The sequence below is a fragment of the Carcharhinus amblyrhynchos genome, chromosome 4 (assembly GCF_965287045.1).
Source record: "Carcharhinus amblyrhynchos chromosome 4, sCarAmb.v2.hapA, whole genome shotgun sequence".
In the NCBI taxonomy this organism is placed as follows: Eukaryota; Metazoa; Chordata; class Chondrichthyes; order Carcharhiniformes; family Carcharhinidae; genus Carcharhinus; species Carcharhinus amblyrhynchos.
Window position 1 is genome coordinate 15,446,057 of NC_137327.1, and position 23,195 is coordinate 15,469,251.

General features: G+C 42.9%; 1 protein-coding gene across 1 annotated transcript in view; it reads right to left on the reverse strand.

Moving 5' to 3' along the window:
- Positions 1–3,828, reverse strand: part of LOC145342515 (hepatocyte nuclear factor 4-beta-like) — a 44,128-nt gene extending 40,300 nt beyond the window's left edge. Inside the window, exon 1 of the mRNA XM_080188075.1 lies at positions 3,714–3,828. Within this exon, the coding sequence (XP_080044201.1) occupies positions 3,714–3,828 (115 nt within the window). The remainder of the gene's footprint in view (positions 1–3,713) is intronic.
- Between the last annotated feature and the right edge of the window lie 19,367 nt (positions 3,829–23,195).

Below are 23,195 nucleotides of genomic sequence, written 5' to 3' on the forward strand. Positions count from 1 at the left end.
ACTAATCCTAATTGCCCGCATTTGGCCCATATCCATCTATACCCTTCATATCCAAGTAGCTATCTAAATGCTTTTTAAAATGCAAAATTGTACCCACCTCTACTACTACCTCTGGCAGCTTGTTCCAGACACTCACCATCTTCTGTGTGAAAACATTGTCCGTCTGGACACTTTTGTATCTCTCCCCTCTCACCTTAAACCTATGCCCTCTAGTTTTAGACTCCCCTACCTTTGGGAAAAGATATTGACCATCGAGCTGATCTGTTCCCCTCATTATTTTATAGACTTCTATAAGATCACCCCTCAGCCTCCTATACTCCAGAGAAAAACGTCCCAGTCTATCCAGCCTCTCCTTATAACTCAATCCATCAAGTCCTGGTAGCATCCTAGTAAATCTTTTCTGCACTCTTTCTAGTTTAATAATATCCTTTCTATAATAGGGTGACCAGAATTGCACACAGTATTCCAAGTGTGACCTTTACCAATGTCTTGTACAACTTCAACAGGACATTTCAACTCCTGTATTCAATGTTCTAACTGAATAAATAAAGCATGCTGAATGCCTTCTTCATCACTCTGTCCACCTATGACTCCACTTTCAAGGAGCTATGAACATGTACCCCTAGATCTCTTTGTTCTGTAACCCTCCCTAACACCCTATCATTAACTGAGTAAGACCTGCCCTGATACAATCTACCAAAATGCATCACCTCGTATTTTGCTAAATTAAACTCCATCTGCCATTCGTCAGCCACTGGCCTAATTGATCAAGATCCCATTGCAATTGAAGATAACTTTCTTCACTGTCCACTAGCGTCATCTGCAAACTTACTAACCATGCCTCCTATATTCTCATCCGAATCATTAATATAAATGACAAATAACAGTGGGCCCAACACTGATCCCTGACGCACACTGTTGGTCACAGGCCTCCAGTTTGAAAAACAACCCTCTACAACCACTCTCTGGCTTCTGTCAAGAGGCAAATTTGGTACACATTTAGATATCTCACCCTGGATCCTGTGAGATTTAATCTTATGCAACAACCTATTATGCAGTACCTTGTCAACGGCCTTGCTAAAGTCCATGTAGACAACATCAGCTGCACTGCCCTCATCTACTTTCTTGGTTACCTCTTCAAAAAACTCAATCAAATTTGTGAGACATGATTTTCCACTCACAAAGCCATGCTGACTTCCCTAATCAGCATCTCTAGACTACAGGAAATCAAATTCCAAAGATTTGCACCAACATTTACATTTCTAAGGCAGAGCTCTAGCCAATGGAGATGGTATGTTTGCAAGTAGCGACCTGATTCCTCTATTAAACTTCCCAAGATTCCAGACCTGAAAAACCACATATTTTGCCCAAAACTCAGAAGAAGTGGGAGGAATGTCCTCCAAGCTGCTAGAACCCGTGATATTGTCATGTGGATCTGAACACAGGCTGTCTACCATTTTACACCCAATAGGTGACAGATCTGTCCAGGTAAATGGCCCAGCCCTGAATCAAACTGTAAATTATTGGACACATTACAACTCCTGCAAATGTGCCTATAAGATTAAGTCATCTCTGTGCGCCTCCTTCCATCATGGAAGTTCTCGACTCTGGGAAGACAAATCACCCTATAAAAAGTTTCAGCCTGCTAACCTCTGAAGCAATACACCATTGGACTTCTGATTCTGGACCGTAGACTCACATCAAACCATAACTCTTAAACTATCGTAGTTTTTCCCTTTCTTTCCCTTATCCCTCTCCTTTTGGATGAGAGCAAAAAGAGCAGGTATCGCAAAACCCACTTCCGCATTTTGTGAACCATTCGAAGCAATTCAGGACCCCACACACCTCACACACTCTCTCTTCCACCTTCTTTTGTCGGGAAAATGATGCAAAAGTCTGAGGTCACATACGAACCGACTCAAGTATAGCTTCTTCTCTGCTGCCATCAGACTTTTGAATTGACCTACCTCGCATTCAGTTGATCTTTCTCTACACCCTAACTGTGACTGTACCACCACATTCTGCACTCAACCATTTCTTTCTCTATGAACAGTATGCTTTGTCTGAATAGTGCACAAGAAGTAATACGTTCCACTGTATACTGATACATGTGACAGTAATAAATCAAATCAAATCACATTTTGTATGTGAGTGAAAGAATCCAACTGTCTTATTTTACTTTAGTTCGAGTTTGCTGTGGGGTTATTAGCAGAGGATTGGACCATTCCAAACTGAAGGATTGGGGAAAATACATCACCAGTTATAAACGGGGGAATCAAAAATCAAAAACATCTTTCTGTTTATGGATATGTCGTGAGAGGAGGAATCTTTGAATTAATCTCCCTCCTGTCTGTAACAACATTAAAGATAAGACAGTATAAGAGGCTAATGCAGGAAAATGTCATTGAGGGAGAAGATTAGCCATGATCTAACTGAATGGCAAAGCAGGCTCAAGCAAAATGGCCGTCATCTGCTCCAATTTCCTATGAACTGGGTCTGGCACTGTATTTTTCGATGGTACCACAAAGGGGTAGCATGTGGATAACAGATAGGAGAGGAGCCTTGGGTGACACCAAAGGTAACATTTTGGGCAGTAGAAAAAGAAACGGTTCTAAGTGATTCTGCTAGGATTAGATCGCTAAACGTGGAATCAAATGACTGCAGTCCCACCCTCAACTGGGCGATCGAAGAGAGGTGTTGGAGGATGATGGTGTGAACAACTGCGTTAATGGCTGCAGAGAGGTCGAGGAGGATGAGGAGGGATTGTGTACATGTGTCATAAAATGTAATTTGTGACTTTGATAAGAGCCATTTTGGAACTACGGCAGGGCAGCAACCTGATTGGAGGATTCAGACTTGGAGTTCCGGGTCAGATGGCCATAGATTTGAAAGGTGATGATGTGTTCAGGACATTGGAGAGGAAAATGTAGGAAGGGGACAGGAGTGAATGTTTTTGAGGGAAGGCATGATGTTAGATTATATAGAAAAAAACAGTTGACTAATAAGTGTCTTTTTACTCATTTGACAGAGTTCAATTATTCATAGTCATGGTACGATGTTAGAGTATGAAATGATACATCAAACGATCTGGTTTCAACATAGATACCATGGCTAAAACCTAGTTAAACTTTAACTACAAGTCAAATAGTCTTTTAATGACCCAGATACCATTAGCCTCCAAAACTAGACTGCGAATTCCTATAAATTTAATACTTTTATTCAAAATTCTTCAATGTTTTTATGTTTTACTAAAAAAGGAAATATAGAAGTAAAACATTGTTTTGGTAAACATGTATTTTGATACAATTTTTTTTTACATTATAATTTTCTGTTATCCCAAAACCAATAGACCGACATAAGTACAAACCGTCTGACAACTTGTTGACAGCTGAGGGTTTAACAGCTTATATTCCTTATTATTTTAGTGCACCTTACGTAAGGCATTTCATATGCTCCTTGCAAATTGTTAGCGAGAATTATAAAGTTTACTAATTGTGTGACAAAATTGAAATATTGAAATTCTCAAAGTGTCGCAATTCATTTTCATTTTGTAGCTGTCCTTTCCAATTGGATTTGTGACCGACAATTTACATTGTTTTCCGAATGCCGAATGGCTTATTTTTAAGGTAGTAGGACTCTCGTTCAAACCCAACATGAAACATATCAAAACTCTTCCATTGAGCAGCCAAACGCACTTACCCATCAGAACTCACCATTATTTGATGGCAGCACTCTCAAGCTATCAAACTCCAGCATGGTATAGGATGAATCCAGTGTTTCCGTGTAATCGGGCATATTCATATCCATCATGGGTTCACAAAGCTTCATTATTATGAGCTGGCCACTATAAGTAATAAGCTGGTCGTTACAGCTTCAAATGGTTATGGAAAGAACGACAAGCCTTCCACCCGCCTACTCCTCACCAATCGCAGAGGACACCCCCTCCCGAAAAGAAAAATCCCTACATATTCAGGTTGAACATTGAGGTTCTGGAAGCTGAACCCAAGTTCTCTCCCGGCACTCCCGACACCGTCTTTCTCAAAATATGAGCATATGACACTGATAAGGCCTTGAATGTAGCGAGATAACTAACATCCCTGTTTTCATGCAATCTGCTTATCTGCGCTCCTGTGTACATAACATAAAAGGTGTAATACCTTACTGGTTTTTGTGGAGCCACCCATGCAATTTATTCCTAAACAACCAGTAATATTATGGACTAAGGCAGTTGAGTAGAGCATGCAAATTTTTAAGTGCCAGTACACAATTTGAAATGTTGTTTGTGCCCCCACAGCAGAGTCCCTTGGATGTTATAAAACAACAGCAGAGTGGGATTTTCTCCAACAATTACTGTTAGGGCGTAAAGGAGTGATCTGAGTGAGGTACAGATTACTGTGTAGAGTGGGGTACAAATGTTTACCATGAGCAGGAAAGCAAATCAGACAGTCAAGTGTAATGTTCTGCCCAATAGTTGGTTCATGTGGCCAGGGGTATGAAAAACTGTTGTCCTCTTCGGAACAGAAGCTTTATCATTCAAACAAATCCCACTCGCTCAGCTTCCAGGCAGTTTGTGGCCACACATCACACACGTTTGAACCCGTCACACCTTGGCTGCAGTATAATTCATTTGGCTTCTGCCCTTGTGTCAGTCAGGTTGTCAAGTTGCATGCTGAATATTTTGTTTAGTTCATTCAAAGGACGTGGGCATTGCTAGCTGGTAAGCATTTATTGCCCACCTCTACTTGCCCTTGAGAAGGTGGTGGTGATCTGCTGCAGTCCATGTGGGGTAGAGATACACCCACAGTGCTGTTAGGGAGGGAGTTCCAGAATTTTGACCCAGTGACAGTCAAGGAACGGCGGTATATTTCCAAATCAGGATGATGAGCGGCTTGAAGGGGAACTTCCCAGTTGTGGTGTCCCCATGTATCTGCTGCTCATGTCCATCTAGATTATAGCAGTCGTGGGTTTGGGAGGTACTGTGTAAGGAGGCTTGGTGAGTCCCTGCAGTGCATCGTGTAGATGGTACACACTGCTGCCACTGTGTGATGATGATAGAGGGAGTAAATGTTTGTGGATGTGGTGCCAGTCAAACGGACTGTTTTGTCTTGGATGGTGTTGAGCTTTTTGATGCCGCACTCATTCAGGCAAATGAAGAGTATTCCATCGCACTCCTAACTTGGACTTCATTGATTGTGGACAGGCTTTGGGGAGTCAGGAGATGAGTTACTCATTGCAGGATTCCTGCCTTTTGACCTTCCTTTGTAGCCATCGCCTTTATATGGCCAGTCCAGTTGAGTTTTTGGCTGATGGTAACTCCCGAAGTGTTGCTAGTGGGGGATTCAGTGATGGTAATGCCAATGAATGTCATGGGTAGATTCTCTCTTGTTGGAGAGGTTATTGCCTGGCATGTGGCGTGAATATTACTTGACAATTGTCAGCCGAAGGCTTAATACGCTACCCTGAGAAATTCCCGTAGCAATGCCCAGAACTGACAATAATTAATTTCCTAAAACCACAGTCATCATGCTTTGTGCCAGAATAATTGTGTAGTAATGTATTTGAGCAGGGCAAGTAAGACAAGATACTTATTACACAACAAATGGTAGATTTGTGACGATACTGTGCCTTTAAGAAATATATTTTAATCATGTTTCTCGAAAAGTTTTTCAAGCATGTCCAAGCATTTTATTGGTACTGTGATGTCTGTGACCGATGTCCTCTAATAATTACTGAGGCAATATAATGGACCTCATGGGGGCAATTCTCCCATCCTGCCACGCTAATTTTTTAGTGCATGTTGGCTGAGTCACGAGATTTGCACATGCGTTCCCAACGCGCGCCATTCTGGATATCTGCCACAGTCAGGATCATGCTGGAAACTGGTGAGAACATCAGGTGAGTCATTTTAATCTATTCCTAATCTTATTTAAATGTGATTATCGGGCTCGGGACTGAAATCTCCAGGCACACTACCATCTCCCACCCCGCCAGCATCATTTCACTCCGGCAGGGTTCAGACTAACTCCCTACTTTCAGTGACTTCGCAGCCGGAACCTGCTGGAGTGAAGAGGGGGCAAGTGGGGTCACCTAGGAGGTCAGGCAGCTGGGGTGTGATGCCCCCTGGGCATGGGCACCCTGGCAATGCCAGCCTATGCCCCCAGCACTGTCAAAGAGGCAAAGTGCCCATGCCCAGCAGCACCTTAGCAGTGCCTATCAGGCATGGGGCAATACCAAGGAGGCAGTGCCAAGGGGGTGGGTCCTAGGGAGCAGTGCCAGCTGGGGGTGGAGCCTAAGGTACAATTGGGAAGGGTAGAGGACCCTAGTGATTGAGGCAGGTGGGGGCTCGTTGTCTGCCTGGTTGGGGGGGGGGGGGCGGTGGGGTCTGTCTCCCCATGGGGGTGAGTCTGCTGGGGGGTGGGAGGACATCATCATTGTTGGCCCTGCAGGTGTTGGGAATGGCAGCACTGTGGGGGTCCCGGGCTGGCCAGCAATCGAACTTGCCAGCAAAGTGCAGGTTGAGAGTTTGGGACCACTGCACCTGCGCAAGGTTCTGGAACTGTCAGACTCTGGTGCGAATAGGCCCTGCCCCTCAAGCTTTTAATGATATTCCTGATTGTGACCTCTGTATTGCATAGAGTGTGGGAGATTCGAGTGTGAACTCCCACTGAAAAAAATCCTGATTTACACCAGTTTCCTGCAAATTCAGCACTTTGAACATTTTTGGGAGAATAGCACTCCCTTTATGTTTATTTTTAATATGGCCTAATGCAGGGTCCTGGGGTTTAAGCTCCTTTGGGGATTGTTGAGTGGAGCTTGATTTGAGGATGATTGACAGGTCAGGTGATGCCTGGGAACAGTTTCTTTCCACAGAAAAGCCTAGATTTTTAGTTTTGGTTTAGTTGCTGTTAGAAGCTGGTGGAAGCAGGCAGTGTCCCTGTCACCCTTTCTTTTCAAAGGCCTTTTTGGCAAGTTCCAGGACTGGGAGGTCTCAGAGATTTAATCTAACATTCAAAATACCAATTCACAACAGTTGTTAAAAAGCTGCAAAATCCACTATCACTTGAGCATTCTTGCTTTTTATGCCAAGTCTAGAAGAGGGTGTATGTTTGTGGGACAGAGTTTGACTTGGAATAACATAGATATCTAGCTGTTAAGTCTTATTTTGTATCAGGTTTGATTTTTGTAATTGGTAAAATTTATGCTAAATCCTTTTATTATACTTTAACTGCGTTCTTCAATAAACTTTGCTATACTCTCTGTTGTAAAGTTTGCTGTCTTTGAGAAATCTGTAATGTTGTTTCTTTCTGGCTTAAAACTGAAAATCTCGAGATTCAAAGGATATTTTCCTTGACTCATTGCTTTATGTCAAGGGATCAAGTTGTTCAATTGAGTTAGCATTAGCTTGCCAATCCCTGATCAACCTGTCTGCCAAATGGGCTATGTCAAAGACAAACACAATTTGGACTTGGGCCTCATTTAAATTAAGCCAGTGAAGTGGATTTATAACGATGGGTCTCCGATACGTCCTGCAAGGGAGAGGACGTTAATAGGAGATCGTCAAAGGAGGACAGTGGAGCTGAAAAAAGAGACATTTCTTGTTGAAGCTTTTTGCCTTAGACTCATCAGGACTATTCACCTGAAAATACCAATGTTAGGTGACTGTTCAGATTGCCACTCCATAGCAATGTATCTGTGCTTGAAAGGGAAAGTTCCTTTCTCGCCTGATCTTCCTGACTCAGGCTAGACCAGACTAAATAAGCAAAGCGCATTCCTGGCTCCAAAGTGCCATTTTGAGTTTTCTTGATATACAGCGCAAGATGATCTGATCAGAGTAGCCATTATCCCGCAATATGTCTTTGAGGTGCCCTATTGAAGCATCAAGCTTACATGGTGAACAACAGGCTTGAGCCCTATTTATGAGGTTGCTAATGCAGCCAATCATATAACTGTAAGAATCCCAACAGGTATATAGACCAGTGAAGTTTGGCTTGTGTTAGACCATGATAGAGAACCTCCAGTAGCTTTCTCAATTAGCACATCAAGGAAAGGGAGTTTGTTTGACTGCTCCATTTCAAGGGTGAACAGGATGAAGCCTATTAAGACATAAAAGGAAATTCTTACATGCAGATTTAAAGTTAGCAAACATATTTTCCACATATTGGAAATCTGTAGGAGATAGGCATTATTCTATTGGAGATACATTTTCATGGAACCTAATAAAGTTGTTTGCGAGAGCTGGGCCTGAAGGGGATTCCATGGCAACACCAATTATTTGGGCATACATGGTGTTGTTAAAGCTGAACTCAACTGTGAACATAAGAACATAAGAAATAGGAGCAGGAGTAGGCCATCTAGCCCATCGAGCCTGCCCCGCCATTCAATAAGATCATGGCTGATCTGAAGTGGCTCAGTTCCACTTTCCCGCTTTCTCCCCATAACCCTTAATTCCCTTGCCTACCGAAAACCTATCTACCCGTGTCTTAAATATATTTAGCAAGGTAGCCTCCACCGAATTGTGCGAATTGTCAAGTTCATAAGTTCAATGAATACTGATTCTTGCAGTAGTGGCAGGTCTAAATCAGCATGATATGGCCTGCAGCAAAAATATCTACAGCTTCCCTAAAGTGGGACACTGGTGAATAGGCTTATAATGACCATTGGGCAGATGACTACAGCGTTGTTATTGATAGCTATGTGCTGTATAATCTTCAGAAACATGAAGGAATCTTTCACTGCGTAAATGGAAAACTTGTTCAAAACTGGTTGCAACAATTTGCCCAGCCCTTAGGCCAATTCATATTGTGCAGATTCAGTTTTGGATAAAATAGGATGTAAAAGGGATATCAATCTTGTGTGGTCTTGGGAAGCCCTTACATACATGGATACAGCGCACCGTGAGGACGAGCCCTGCCATATATAATCATGCCATGGCTCATGGCTCTTACACAGGTCCAGCAAACTGGAGCAGGGGGTGTTGTCAGGAGCTCCCATGTCCTTTAAAACCTTCAACATGTTATAACTGCTTCCAGTTTTTCCTTTAAGGCCCACTGGTTAGATTCACACATACATTTGTTTATCCTGATGTTGACTATGTTCAGGGCAGCCCAGTTTCAGGAAGGAAGCCTGCAGCAGGCTTTACATCAACTATTTGGATATCAGGCATTATACCTAGAGTTTTATCAATATGGAAGGTGTCACACTTTGGTTTTGGAATGCACCATATTAAACCAATAGGCAAACTGTTTACACCTATAAAATGGGAGCAGAGTCAACATATTTCTAGACCAATGTCTCTTGTCTGCACTCTGCCTTCAGCAACTTTGGTCAGCTTTTTGACAGAGGAATCAATGCTGAGCACAGTTTCAAAGTCAATTTTGCATTTGATGTTCTTTTGGTTGACTGGCACTAGTCTTTCCAGTAGCTTGACCCTGAAACTCTTATCATTATTACTGCCCAATATCCCATAGTGCAATAGCAGGAAAAATGGATGGAAACAGACCATTTGCCCCAACCAGTCCAATCCAGACATGGCTTAAGAGATTGCTAAGCATTCCCTCAAGGCAAGTCCAATAATTTTGATCAGCAGGTTAATTTGTTGTGCATTGAATATGCAATGGGCTGGGTTGGGAACTTTGGCTTTGGAATGCACCATATTAAACCAAGTGGAATACACTTGGTAACTGAGGAGATTTCATTTCACCTGCACTAATATCCATCACCATGGTAAGGACAAAGAGAAAGCAATGATTTTAAAGAATGGTTAGCCAGCCACTCCAAGGACAGTCATTTTCCAGACCCCTCTGGTTAAATGCCTGATCCAAAGTGAGGGCTGGGTCCTCTTTAATGTTCCACCAAAGAATTGTATGCCCAAATGGATGTCTCGGTAGCTTTGCAACTGGCAAAATATTTGGCAGCTCATCATGGCATAGATCAGTGAAGATGCTTCCTAATTTTGGCAGTACATGTGCTGATGTGGAGATGCCGGCGTTGGACTGGGGTAACAACACCAGGTTAAAATCCAACAGGTTTATTTGATAGTAAACACCACTAGCTTTCAGAATGCTGTTCCTTCTCCATTCGCCTGAAGAGAGTGAGAACTGCCCACTCACCTGACAAAGCAACACCGTTCTGAAAGCTAGTGGCATTTACTACCGAATAAACTTGCTGGACTTTAACCTGGTGTTGTGAGACTTCTTACTGTAGTCACGTGTGCTGCCCAGGGGAAGACTCCAGGAAAGGAGCAGTAAGTCAGGCACCTTCATTTCAACTTTGGTACCTCCATACTTTACAGCAGAAACAAACCTGCCCTGATATGTTAACAATTGAGTCTAGTATTAGCTCTGAGCTTCTATCTCTGGCTACACAACCTTTCTTCCATTGTTCAACTTCTTTTACTCAGTGACATCGGAGTCAACTGCTGCTGTTCTGCCCATTGCCCGGATGTGACAACTTTTCCATTTGCCAATTAGACTCACTGATTGATAAAAGTCTTGAGTTTGGTTTACGCTTTGCCCAGTGAACGTAAATGAGATTAAATCCCATTCTCAGACTCCCAACCTGTGATTGCAAACTGTGCATAGAACCATTGAATGTCTACAGTGCAGAAGGAGGCCATTTGGCCCATCGAGCCTGCACCCAGGCCCTCTCCCCATAAATCTATGTATTTAACCTGCCAGTCCCACTGACACCAAGGGGCAATTTGACATGGCCAATCAACCTAACCCGCACATCTTTGGAGTGTGGGAGGAAGCCAGATCACATGGAAGAAACCCAGGCAGACAAAAAACAAAGAACAAAGAAAATTACAGTACATGAGCAGGCCCTTCGGCCCTCCAAGCCTGCACCGACCATGCTGCCCGACTTAACTAAAACCTCCTACCCTTCTGGGGACTATATCCCTCTATTCCCATCCTATTCATATACTTGTCAAGATGCCTCTTAAAAGTCACTACCGTATCCACTTCCACTACCTCCCTGGCAATGAGTCGCAGGCCCCACTACTCTCTGTGTAAAAAATCTGCCTCGTGCATCTCCTTTAAACCTTGCTCCTCACACCTTAAACCTATGCCTCCTGGTAATTGACTCTTCCACCTTGGGAAAAAGCTTCTGATTATCCACTCTGTCCATGCCTCTCATAATCTTGTAGGCTTCTATCAGTTCTCCCCTCAACCTCTGTCACTCCGACATGAGGAGAACGTGCAAACTCCACACAGACAGTGACCCGAGCCGGGAATCGAACCTGCGAGGCAGCACTGCTAACTACTGTGCCAAAGAGAGGAAAGTCAAGCATTGTATTATACCAAACTGCACGTGCAATTTGTACAATACATTTTTAGAAAAGGATTTTTTTCCTCTGGTATGTTCTCATCAATTGATATCAGTTCAAAGTGTATCAGGCATAAACATATTCCACTGTTGTTTCAGCTATCTTATCACAAGCTCAATTTCAATGCTCACGATTGCCTTTGCACAAGAACTTAGTACAAGTTTTACAGTGACGATATGATGTACACCAACTTGAAGATAAAGTTTAATTAACAATGTTACCTTGAGAGTCTGACAAAAAAGCAAACTAGTCGTAAGAATCTTAAAATGTGTTTAATGCTACGTGTTTTATCACCGCTGTGCCATTTGGAGGGATTAGACGTCAAATTGATGTGAAAAGAATGTACACCTATTGAATATTTCCTTGTACGGTGCCAGCACTTCATGAGGCGAATGGTTTTTAATATGACAGAGATCAAGTTGAACATTTCTGTATGATCCTGTTTTTAGTTTGTTATTAAAATCCTGTTCCTATCTTTTAGAATCATAGAATCCCTACAGTGCATGCAATGGCAGAGTGGTTAGCCCTGCTGTCTCACAGCGCCAGGGACCTGGGTTCGATTCCCAGCTTGGGTCACTGTCTGTGTGGAGTTGGCACATTCTCCCCGTGTCTGCGTGGGTTTCCTCTGGGTGCTCTGGCTTCCTCCCACAATTCAAAGACATGCTGATTAGATGCATTGGCCATGCTAAATTCTCCCACGGTGTACCTGAACAGGTGCTGGAGTGTGGTGACTAGGGGATTTTCTCAGTAACTTCATTGCAATGTTAATGTAAGCCTACTGGTAACACTAATAACTAAACTTTAAACAGAAGGAGGCCATTCAGCCCATTGAGCCTGCACTGACAACAATCCCACTCAGGCCCTTTCATGTAACCCCACATGTTTATCCTGCTAATCTCCCTGACTCTCGCAATGTTTATTTTTGGAACTTTTCCAAATTTAGACTCCTCGGATCCAAACTGTCAATTCTAAAGTTCTAGTTTGCAAAAGAAAATGTCAACTATTCTATACTTGTTGAAACATTTCAAAAGTTTCAAAATGATCTTCTCTGTAGTTTGGATCTGAGTAGGAGTTGACAGCTGCTGGGAATTTCCTGAGCTGCCACAACTTCGGCAAGTAAAACAGTCTTCATCGAATTTATGCCTATTGGTTGGGAGATAAATCCAAATAAATCTCTGGTGAATGTTTTGTCTTGTGCACTGTGTGTTGTATGATTATATCAACATCATAAAACATTCCAACTTCTATAACACCTTCAGCCATTTTTTGCAACAGTTACTTTGGAGCAGATAGAACAGGTTAGCAATATATTACTATTTACATGTGGTGAAACAAGGATTAAGCTGTTGCAACTGATGCATAGCCCATCATGTCTCCGTTCTCCCTGCCTTTTTCTTGTGCAAAGATGAGAGATGAAGGCCAGTTGCAAACTATTTGGTTATGTACTCCTGGAACCTTGTATTTGGTTTGGCCACACACTGAGTGTGTGATTGCGATGTTGGCTGTGATGTAGTTTTTCTCAGGCTGGAATCCTCAATGTGATGACCTGGGATGTTCTGTCAATGTATCTGTGGCTGCAGGGCTTGCCGCATAGGCCTCTGGAGGAGCCTCCCTGTCCACTAGTGTAGGGGCCTGTGTTGTAGACTGAATGGCTAAGATACTGTGGCATTTGCTCATGCAGTTCCCTTAACTGTAGTAGGGACAGAGAGTTCCCTAAAAAGGAGCTGCTTGGGTATGTGCTTGTTTGGCACACGGATGACACGACCTTCCCCGCTGGTCTGTGCTGTCATCAGCAGTGTGTGGACTAATGGTAAACTTGCTCCAGAGAGAGCTTCAGTGTCTGATACTTTGTCTTGCCATCTAATGCGTATTATTCTGTGAAGACAAGTCATGTGGAAATGATCGAGCTGTCTTGCATGCCTTCGATACACAAGTCCACGTTTCATAGGCATACAGGAATGTAGTGAATACCATTGCTCTGTAGAGCTTCAGTTTTCTGTAGGCCTCACATGGGGGGCAGAAGAAATGTTACAAAGACACACTCAAGGCCTCCCTGAAGTCACTTGACATTGACACGACCACCTGGGAAACGCTGGCACAAAACTGCCCTACCTGGTGCTACTTCATCCACAAAGGCTGTCAAACTTATGAAGCAAGGTGTATTGCTGAAGCACAACTTAAGCACGAGATGTGCAAGTCCAGAGCCACCAGCACAACAACTACAGTGTCTACACAAGTCTGTCCAATATGTGCCAGGACATTCTGTACCTGATCAGTCATCTTTGGACACATCGCATCCAGCCTCAAAATGACTAATGGTGTTGAGGTCCTCATCGACGACGGTGGACGAACAACCAATCAGTAGGTGATAACAGTTCTATACATAATGGGCATTGTCTGCGGCAAGCACATGACTGTTCAGTTGCGGGACATGGCTGTATACCACAGCCAACTTGTCATGACCCAGCGTGGTCTGGATCCTGACTGTTTGACCAGGTATTACAGGGCTGGGTCTGTGGGCATTATGACAATAGTGCATTTTGCTTCCTAAATCAGTGCTCCATGAGTGTACCATGCACATTGGTTTCAGGACTGGCTTGCAGCAGACTCCTGGCATTCGGAATTGTGCTCCTGGTACACCTGGAAAAGAGTCATTGCGCTGACGAGGGTAGGCCCTATTATAGATTTCACAGGCTGAGGAGTGCAGCATAGTAATCTGTGTGATCCTGGACACGTTTCTCTCGAAGGTACTTCGCTGAGCTTAGTGCCCCAAGTCTAAGTATGTTGCAAATCCCATCACCCCGGATTCTTCCCTCCATAGCTTCCAACCTCACGGTTCCCCAATCCTGCAAAGCTCGCTTCTGTCTGCTTTCCAAAATCCAAAAACAGGAATGCCCATGTGGACCCATCGTGTCAACCTGTTCCTGCCACATTGAACATATTTCTTCCTATCTTGATTCCATTCTCAATCCCCCTGCCCATTCTGCCAACTCCAGCACGATGCCACCACTAAACACATGGTTGCAGGATGGTCACGACTGGGAGTTGACTATCCAGGGGTATCAAACTGTTCGGAGGGACTGACAGGAAGGTAAGGGAGGTGGTGTAGCTCTGATATTTAAGGATGATATCAGGGCGGTAATGAGAGATGATTCTATGGTTCTATGGAAAAAAAGGTTGAATCCATTTGAGTGGAAATTAGAAATAATAAGGAGAAAAAGTCACTGATAGATATAGTCTATAGGCCATCAAACAATAACATCACTATGGGGCAAGAAATAAACAAAGAAATAACTGATCAATGTAAAAATGGTACAGCAATTATCATGGGGGATTTTAATCGACATATCAGTTAGTCAAACCAAGGTAGCCTTGAGGAGGAGTTCATAGAATGTATCCGTGATAGCTTCCATGAACAGTATGTAATGGAACCGACACAGGATCAAGCTATTCTAGATCTGGTCCTGTGTAATGAGACGGGAATAATTAATGATCTTGCAGTTAGGGATCCTCTTGGAAGAAGTAACCACAGTATGGTTGAATTTAAAATACAGATGGAGTGTGAGAAGGGAAAATCCAATATCAGGGTCTTGTGCTTAAACAAAGGGGACTAAGAAGGGATGAGGGAGGAGTTGGCTAATGAAGACTGGGAGCAAAAACTTTATGGTGGGACAATTGAGGAACAGTGGAGGACATTCAAAACGATTTTTCACAGTGCTCAGCAAAAGTATATACTAGTGATAAGGAAGGACTGTAGAAAAAGAAATACTCTGCCATGGATATCTAAGGAAATAAAGGAGGGTATCAAATTGAAAGAAAATGCATACAAAGTGGCCAAGATTAGTGGGAACCTACAGGATTGGGAAATCTTTAAAGATCAGCAGAAAGCCACAAAAAAAGCTATAAAGAAAGGTAAGATGGATTATGAGAGTAAACTAACTCAGAATATAAAAAACATATAGCAAAGGTTTCTACAAATATATAAAATGAAAAAGAGTAACAAAAGTAAGCATTGGTCCTTTAGAGGATGAGAAGGGGGATGTAATAATTGGAAATGAGAAAATGGCTGAGGCATTGAACAGGGGTTTTGTGTCAGTCTTCACAGTGGAAGACACAAATAACATGCCAAACATTGATGACAGGAAGGCTACGGCAGGTGAGAAGCCAGAAACTATCATTATCACAAAAGAGGTAGTGTTAGGCAAGTCAATGAGGCTAAAGGTAGACAAGTCTCCAGGTCCTGTTGGAATGAATCCCAGGACACTAAAACAGATGGCGAGAGAAATAACAAATGCACTAGTGGTAATTTACCACAATTCGTTGGACTCTGGGGTGATTCCTGCAGATTAGAAAACAGCAAATGTGGTGCCACTGTTTAAAAAAGGAGGTAGACAAAAGGCAGGTAACTATAGGCCAGTTAGCTTAATTTCTGTAGTAGGGAAAATGCTTGAATCTGTCATCAAGGAAGAAATAGCAAGGCATCTGAATATAAATTGTCCCATTGGTAAGACACAATATGGATTCATGAAGGGAAGGTCATGTTTGACTAATTTGGTGGAATTCTTTGAGAACATTACATGTGCAGTGGACAATGGGGAACCTGTGGATGTGAATTTCTAGAAGGCATTGGACAAGATGCTGCACCAAAGAATGCTACATAAGATAAAGGTGCACAGTGTTAGGGGTAATGTATTAGCATGGATAGAGGATTGGTTAACCAACAGAAAGGAAAGAGTGGGGGTAAATGGGTGTTTTTCTGGTTGGTGATCAGTGACTAGTGGTGTGCCTCAGGGATTAGTTTTGGGACCACAATTGTTTATGATTTATATAGATGACTTGGAGTTGGGGACCAAGTATTGTGTGTCAAAATTTGCAGATGACACTGAGATGGGGTGGAAGAGCAAAGTTACAGAGGATGCTGAAAGTCCGCAAATAAATATAGATAATCTAAGTGAGGGGGCGAGGGTCTGGCAGATGGAGTACAATGTTGGTAAATATGAAGTCATCCATTTTGGTAGGAATAACAACAAAATGGACTATTATTTAAATGGTAAAAAATTGCAGCATGCTGTTGTGCAGAGGGACCTGGTGTCCTTGTGCAGGAATTTCAAGGAGTTGGTTTGTAGGTGCAGCAGGTAATTAAGAAGGCAAATGGAATTTTGTCCTTCATTGCTAGAGGGATGGAGTTTAAAAACAGCAAGATTATGTTGCAGCTGTATAAGGTGCTGGTGAGGCCACACCTGGAGTATTGTGTACAGTTTTGGTCTCCTTACTTGAGAAAGGATATACTGGCACTGGAGGGGGTGCAGAGGAAATTCACTATGTTGATTCCGGAGTTGAGTGTGTTGGCTTATGAGGAGAGACTGAGTCGACTGAGGCTGTACTCATTGTAATTCAGCAGAATGAGGGGAGATCTTATAGAAACATATGAGATTAGAAAGGGAATAGATAGGATAGAAACAGGGAAGTTGTTTCCCTGGCGGGTGAAATTGGAACTAGGGGGCATGGCCTCAAAATAAAGGGAAGCAGATTTAGGACTGAGTTGAAGAGGAATTTCTTCACACAAAGAGTTGTGAACCTGTGGAATTCCATGCCCAGTGAAGCAGTTGAGGTTACCTCATTGAATGTTTTTAAGACGAGGATAGATACATTTTTGAACAGTAAAGGAATTAAGGGTTATGGTGAGCGGGCAGGTAAGTGGACCTGTGTCCACAAAAAGATCAGCCATGATCTTATTGAATGGTGAAGCAGGCTGGAGGGGCCAGATGGCCTACTCCTGTTCCTTGTTCATATGTTCCCTTCCCTGCAACCCCCCCACCCCCCCACCCCACCCTGTCATCATTCCACAGAGACCAGTCCCTCTTTTGTTACTCCTCCATCATCCCCAACCTTTTGACCTCTTCCCACAGTACCTTCCCATGCTATCACCTGCCCTTTTACCTCCTCCCTCCTCACTGTTCAAGGGGCCAAACACTCCTTTCAGGTGAAGCAACATTTCACTTGCACTTACTTTAATTTGATCTACTGTATTCATTGCTCCCAATGCAGCCTCTACACTAGGGGGACAAAATGGGGAGGCAATGATCGAGTGGTATTATTGCTAGACTATTCATCCAGAAATTCAACTAATGTTCTGGGGACCCAAGTTTGAATCCCACCACAGCAGATGACGGAATTTGAATTCAATAAAAATATCTGGAATTAAGATTCCACTAATGCACATAAAATTGTTGATTGTCAGAAAAACCTATCTGGTTCACTAATATCCTGTAGGGAAGGAAATCTGCCATCCTTATCTGGTCTGGACTACATGTGACTCCAGAGCCACAGCAATGTGGTTGACTCTTGACTGTCCTCAGGCAACTGGGGATGGGCAATAAATGCTGTCAGCAACGCCCATGTCTCACGAATGAATAAAAAAAAACGCAGGCCGTGTGATCGCTTTGCGGAACACTTTGCTCTGTCTACAATCATGATCTCAACTCATCCCAACCTTCCAGTCACTTGCAATTTCCTCTCATCATCCTGCTCTCATGCCTGCATGTCTGTTCTCGGTCTGTTGCAATACTCCAGTGAAGCCCAATGCAAACTGGACAAGCAGCACCTCATCTTCTATTTAGGCAGGTTACAGCCCTCCAAACTCAACATTGAGTTCAGCAATTTTAGACTGTGAACTTTCCCCTCCACCTTGACAACCCCTCTTTATATTTTGTCTGTCAATTCCTTTGGTTTGCCCCAACACAACGTTACCTCTCCCTCATGTAGCCATCTGTCCCATGTCATTTAATTTTGCTTCCACTGAGCACTAATCTTTCTTCTCCTGTTGACTCATCCTGTTATGTGCCTTTAGCCACTATTACCACTCCTCAGTCCTCAGTGGCACCATTAATAACCCTTTTTGTCTTCTTACCATGACATCTCCTTTGTTCTGACCTATCCTTGTCCTTCTATTCTGTCCCGCCTCTTCCATCCTCCTCTCTAACTATATAACTCATCACATTTCTACCTCTCTTCAGTTCTTTAGAGAGGTCACATGAACCCAAAGTGTTAACACTGTTTCACTCTCCACAGATGCTGCCAGATCTTCCGGGTTTATCCAGCATTTTCTATTGTCATTTCAGATTTCCTGTATTTTGTAGTATCTTGCTTTTATTAGGTCCCAAGTTTAGATCAGCCAGAACAGGGATCGAACCTTGCGCTGTTGGTGTTAAACTGATCAAATTAGCCAACTGAGCTAAATACCCCCACATTCCACCCTTACCTCCCCCATAATTAACACAACATACCCAAAAGCAGAGCAAACAAAATGCAATTTTTATAGCGAATTGAATGAATACATTGAATATATTGAACCTGTTACTTTATGTGCTCGTTCGAAAACAATTCAAATATTCCATTGCTTCACCAAGAAGTAGTGAATATTTGGCACTTTTGAAAAACACCAACATAATTGCATGACTGGTGCCTCATAAATATTATAACCCCAAGAGAACCTTGACCTTGGACTCTGCTGTGCAATCTCAATCTCACCGAGATCTCAATCTGATTACAAGTCATACTTTCTTACACAATAAGGTTGTTAGCTGGTTATTTAGTGAATGTGGGTGCTTCTGATGAAATAGGGGGGTGGACTAGTGCTATATATAGAAGTGTCAGAATAACTTATCTTTGACTGAATCTACAGTGCCTCAGAATGTCAGTAGGCCAATGATCAGTTTGCATTGTGTGTGTTTGGGTTTTGGAAATGCAGTCCTACATGGACTATCTGGCTTTCCATAGTCATGTGACTCAGCCACTCTGTCAATGGAAGCAGCGATCTTAAGATCAGTCCAATAAAGACCTCTCACCAAGCACATATTGAAGAAGACAGCTATCCTTATAATTAAAACATGGGGAGGAGTTTTCCCAGGAATGGTAGCAGGCAGGGGAACGGCCCATGCAAAGATCCATCGACCTCGTGTGAGAACTTCTGACCTTGGAGCGAGTGTGGCCGGAGAATTCTGCCCATGTTGTCAGAACGCGATGGTCAGATTGAGAAAGAGCGCTCGACTGTTGTTAGCGCTGCTTGGGAGAGACAAAATAAAAATGGGTCTGACCACAAGCCCCTTCAAAGCAATTTTCACAAACCTGCTCTGAAGTGACTGTGAAGAGCATTACTTGATTTATAAACATATCATCTCGACGTGACATACAAGCAAGGGAACAGATGTAGAATGCAGACATGCTGTTAAAAGCAGCGCTCCCCATGAAGAAAGTTGAGGATGCTCCAACAAAATGTGACATCTTTCAGATTCAACTGCTAGACATGATCTGGAAGCCATCATTGCAGGAGGAACATTGAATCTGACAGGCAGCTCATATCAAATGAACTACCCAACAAGATGCAACTCGACAAACACTGTAAAAACACTGCCCGAGTGCACTGAGGACACTCCTGTGATCACAGAGCAAGTTAGCCACATCGAGGTGAATTGACAGCTCAAGATGACATCTTCCACGAAGTTGATAGAGTCATCATCATTCAGGAGATGAGAGGAGAGATGCTGAAGCATATCCACACAAGCCATTAGGAAACTGAATCGACTCTGAGAAAGGCAAGAGATGTGCTTTACTAGCCAGGCATGAGCAATGAAATTAAAGACCATATTGGCCAATGTGGTGCTTGCAGTGAGCACCGAGCTAAACGAGCTAGAGAACCATTGATGACGCACGACATCTCAGACAGGCCACGGATGAAGCTGGGAGTAGATCTTTTCGCTTTGACAGGAACTGATAATCTCATCACTGGAGACTACTTTTCTCACTATTGGGAATTAGCCCATCAGACTCCAAAGATGATGAGAGAAATAGTTAAATGCCCATTGCAGTCAGTACATCTTTCCAGATATTGTGATGAGTGACAATGGCCCTCAGTTCACAAGTGATTCACAAAGGATTGGGAAAGTCAACATTACACATCATTTCCATACTGTCCCCAGTCAAATGAAAGATTGAGGCAGCAGTGAAAATTTCTAAATAACCCACAAGAAACCATGTTAGTCTGTCACTGATGTATACAGGTTAATCTTTGAACGGAGAAACACACTGACTGAAGGCATGGAAAGTTGTCCTGTCCAAAGGCTGATGTCAAGCCACATGCAAACTACTCTGCGTAACAGCAAAATAACTCCTAAAACTAGAAGTAGTTTCAGGAATGAGGGAAAAGGTCAAAGTGAAACAGCAGAAAAACAAATTTCATTTTGACAAGACTGTCAAACCATTATCAGAACTGACTATCGGAGAGTTAGTCTGGATGCAAACTTTCAACCCTCTCAACAGGAATCAGCCCGCATAGAAACTTGGCATGTGTGTAAAGAAATTGTCAACTGGATTATATGTAGTGGAACTGAATGACTAAATTTATCAGTGCATTGGTAGGCACATCCAATCAATGAGTGAATCCGTTCCTTCACAGCAATTGGTCAGTTGGGGAGGAAGGATCTCACCAGCTCTACTGAGTACAGAACCATCATGAATCCCAAAGGTCCACAAATCCCCAACAACCACAAGGGAACAATACAGAACAACTCTGTACAAAGAACGCTACCCAGAAGGACAGCTGACCCACATGCATTAAGAGGTCTGCATGGGTTAAAAACAGGAGAACTACCCTGTCCTTCCAAATAGTTTCATCGGATCTTTAATATCCACAATCCATCTGAACTTGGTAGAATCTTAGCTTAATGGGTGGGATTTTTCGGCTACGCTCTCCCTAAACTGGAAAACCCCACCCAAGGTCAATGGACCTTTCATGGTCCACCGCCCCCCTCCCCGCTACAGTTCCCATGGTGGGCAGTTCAGAAAAGCTCCCCCCATCTCAACCCTTGACAACAAATCGGACCATACAATACGCCCTCAATACCATGCTGTCAACACAGATTATGTGCCCAACTCTTGAAGTGGACCTTAACTTTCTAACTGAGTTAATACAATACTTTCTAATGACGTACTTATCAGGGTTTTGGGGTTAGCCAGTTTATATAAAATTCACAGCAATCTAAAGACTGACTTTGATTAAGAAATGGAGGTTGATTTTCCTAAACTTGCATCTATACGTAATGGATCTCCTGGAAGCAGTTTAGAGAAAACCAGACAGACTTCCTCAAGTTGTGTAGTCCTTCCCGCCTGATTTTCCGGGCTTCGCCATGCGCAGGGAGGCAATCCATCCAGGCACAAGATCATGAAAACCCAACTCATGGTTTTGAGAAGGGTGAGAACAGTGTGAAATTCCTGCTACTACCCTTGTCATAAATCACAGAAAAACAATGCCATAATGTATGTGGAGAAAAGGTTAACAAGAACAGTGTTACTGTTATTGATTCTCAGCCTGAGATAGTGGTAAGCCACCCACACAGATAAGGCAAGATTTGAAATGTTTATTTTTGCTTACACTGTAATTTTACAAGCAATAAAATCAGTTACTCATTAAGTATAACGCAGCTTTGGGTGAAGAAAAACAGTGAGGATTTGAAAGCATTGCCACGGATATTAATGTAGAAGTCCCAGGCATGTGCGCTAATGGAAGGCAAAACTAAAACAACTGTGTAGTTAATTACTTTTGTCAGTGTTTTTAATGTTAATGATTATGTAAGGTAAATGGCTGATGTCGCAGCCTCAGTGAATATTTGATTCAATTGGATATATTTGTCTTGGAGGCAACACAGCGACTGTTTAGCAGATTGGTTCCAGGGTCTGATGAAAGGTTGAGTAGGTTGGGCCCACGGTCTTTGGTGTTCAGAGGAATGAGTCAAGAGAAGTAAAAAGTAAACTTTATTTATTAGTCACAAGGAGGCTTACATTAACACTGCAAAGAAGTTATTATGAAAATCTCCTTGTCACCATGCTCCGGTGCCTGTTCGGGAAAATGAGGCAGAATTTAGCATGGTCAATCCACCTAACATGCACATCTTTGGATTGTGGGAGGGAAGATGTGGAGATGCCAGTCTTGGACTGGGGTAAACACAGTAAGAAGCCTCACAATACCAGGTTAAATCCAGCAGGTTTATTTGGCAGGACAAGCTTTCAGAGTTTCATTCCTTCCTCGGGTGAGTGAGAAGTTGTGTTCCTCACTCACCTGATACAGAAACAAATTCTCATTATCTTGTAAACTGTGTCTGCATATGCCCTGTTTGTGAACACAACTCCTCACTGGAGACTTTTTACTGTGGGAGGAAACCAGAGCACCCGAAGGAATCCATGCAAACACAGGGACAATGTGCAGACTCCACACAGACATGACCCAGGCTGGGAATTGAACCCAGGTCCCTGGTGCTATGAGGCAGCAGTTCAAACCACTGTGCCATCGTGAACACATTGAAATAGGCAAGATTCTGAAAGGGCTTGACAGGGTAAACTCTGAGAGGTTTGGAAACCAGAAAACTTGGGACACAGCCTCAAGATACAGGGCTGATTACTTAGAACTGAGATGTGGAGAAATATCTTCACTCATTTATTTGGAATTTTTCTAAATCAGTGGCTTGTGAATGTTTTTTTGTTGAATACATTTAAGGATAAGATAAACAGATTTTGATCTCTCTGGGAATCAAGGGATATGGGGGAGAAAGTGGGAAAGTGGAGGCAAAACTGATGATCAGCTATGAATATATTTTATGGCAGATCAGGCTTAAGGGTTCATATAGTCTACTCCTGCTCACACTTCTTAGGATCTGATTTTCTTATCAATACGTCGACAAAAATTGTTGGAAGCCACAGCAGGCTTTGAGCCAAACAGTTGCCCTCCCCCTCTCACCCCAGTCCCAATTTCCTGGGTCATTGTCCTCCATGAGATAGAAACCAGCCCCTCCCTTCAGTCTTCAATGCATTCCTAACA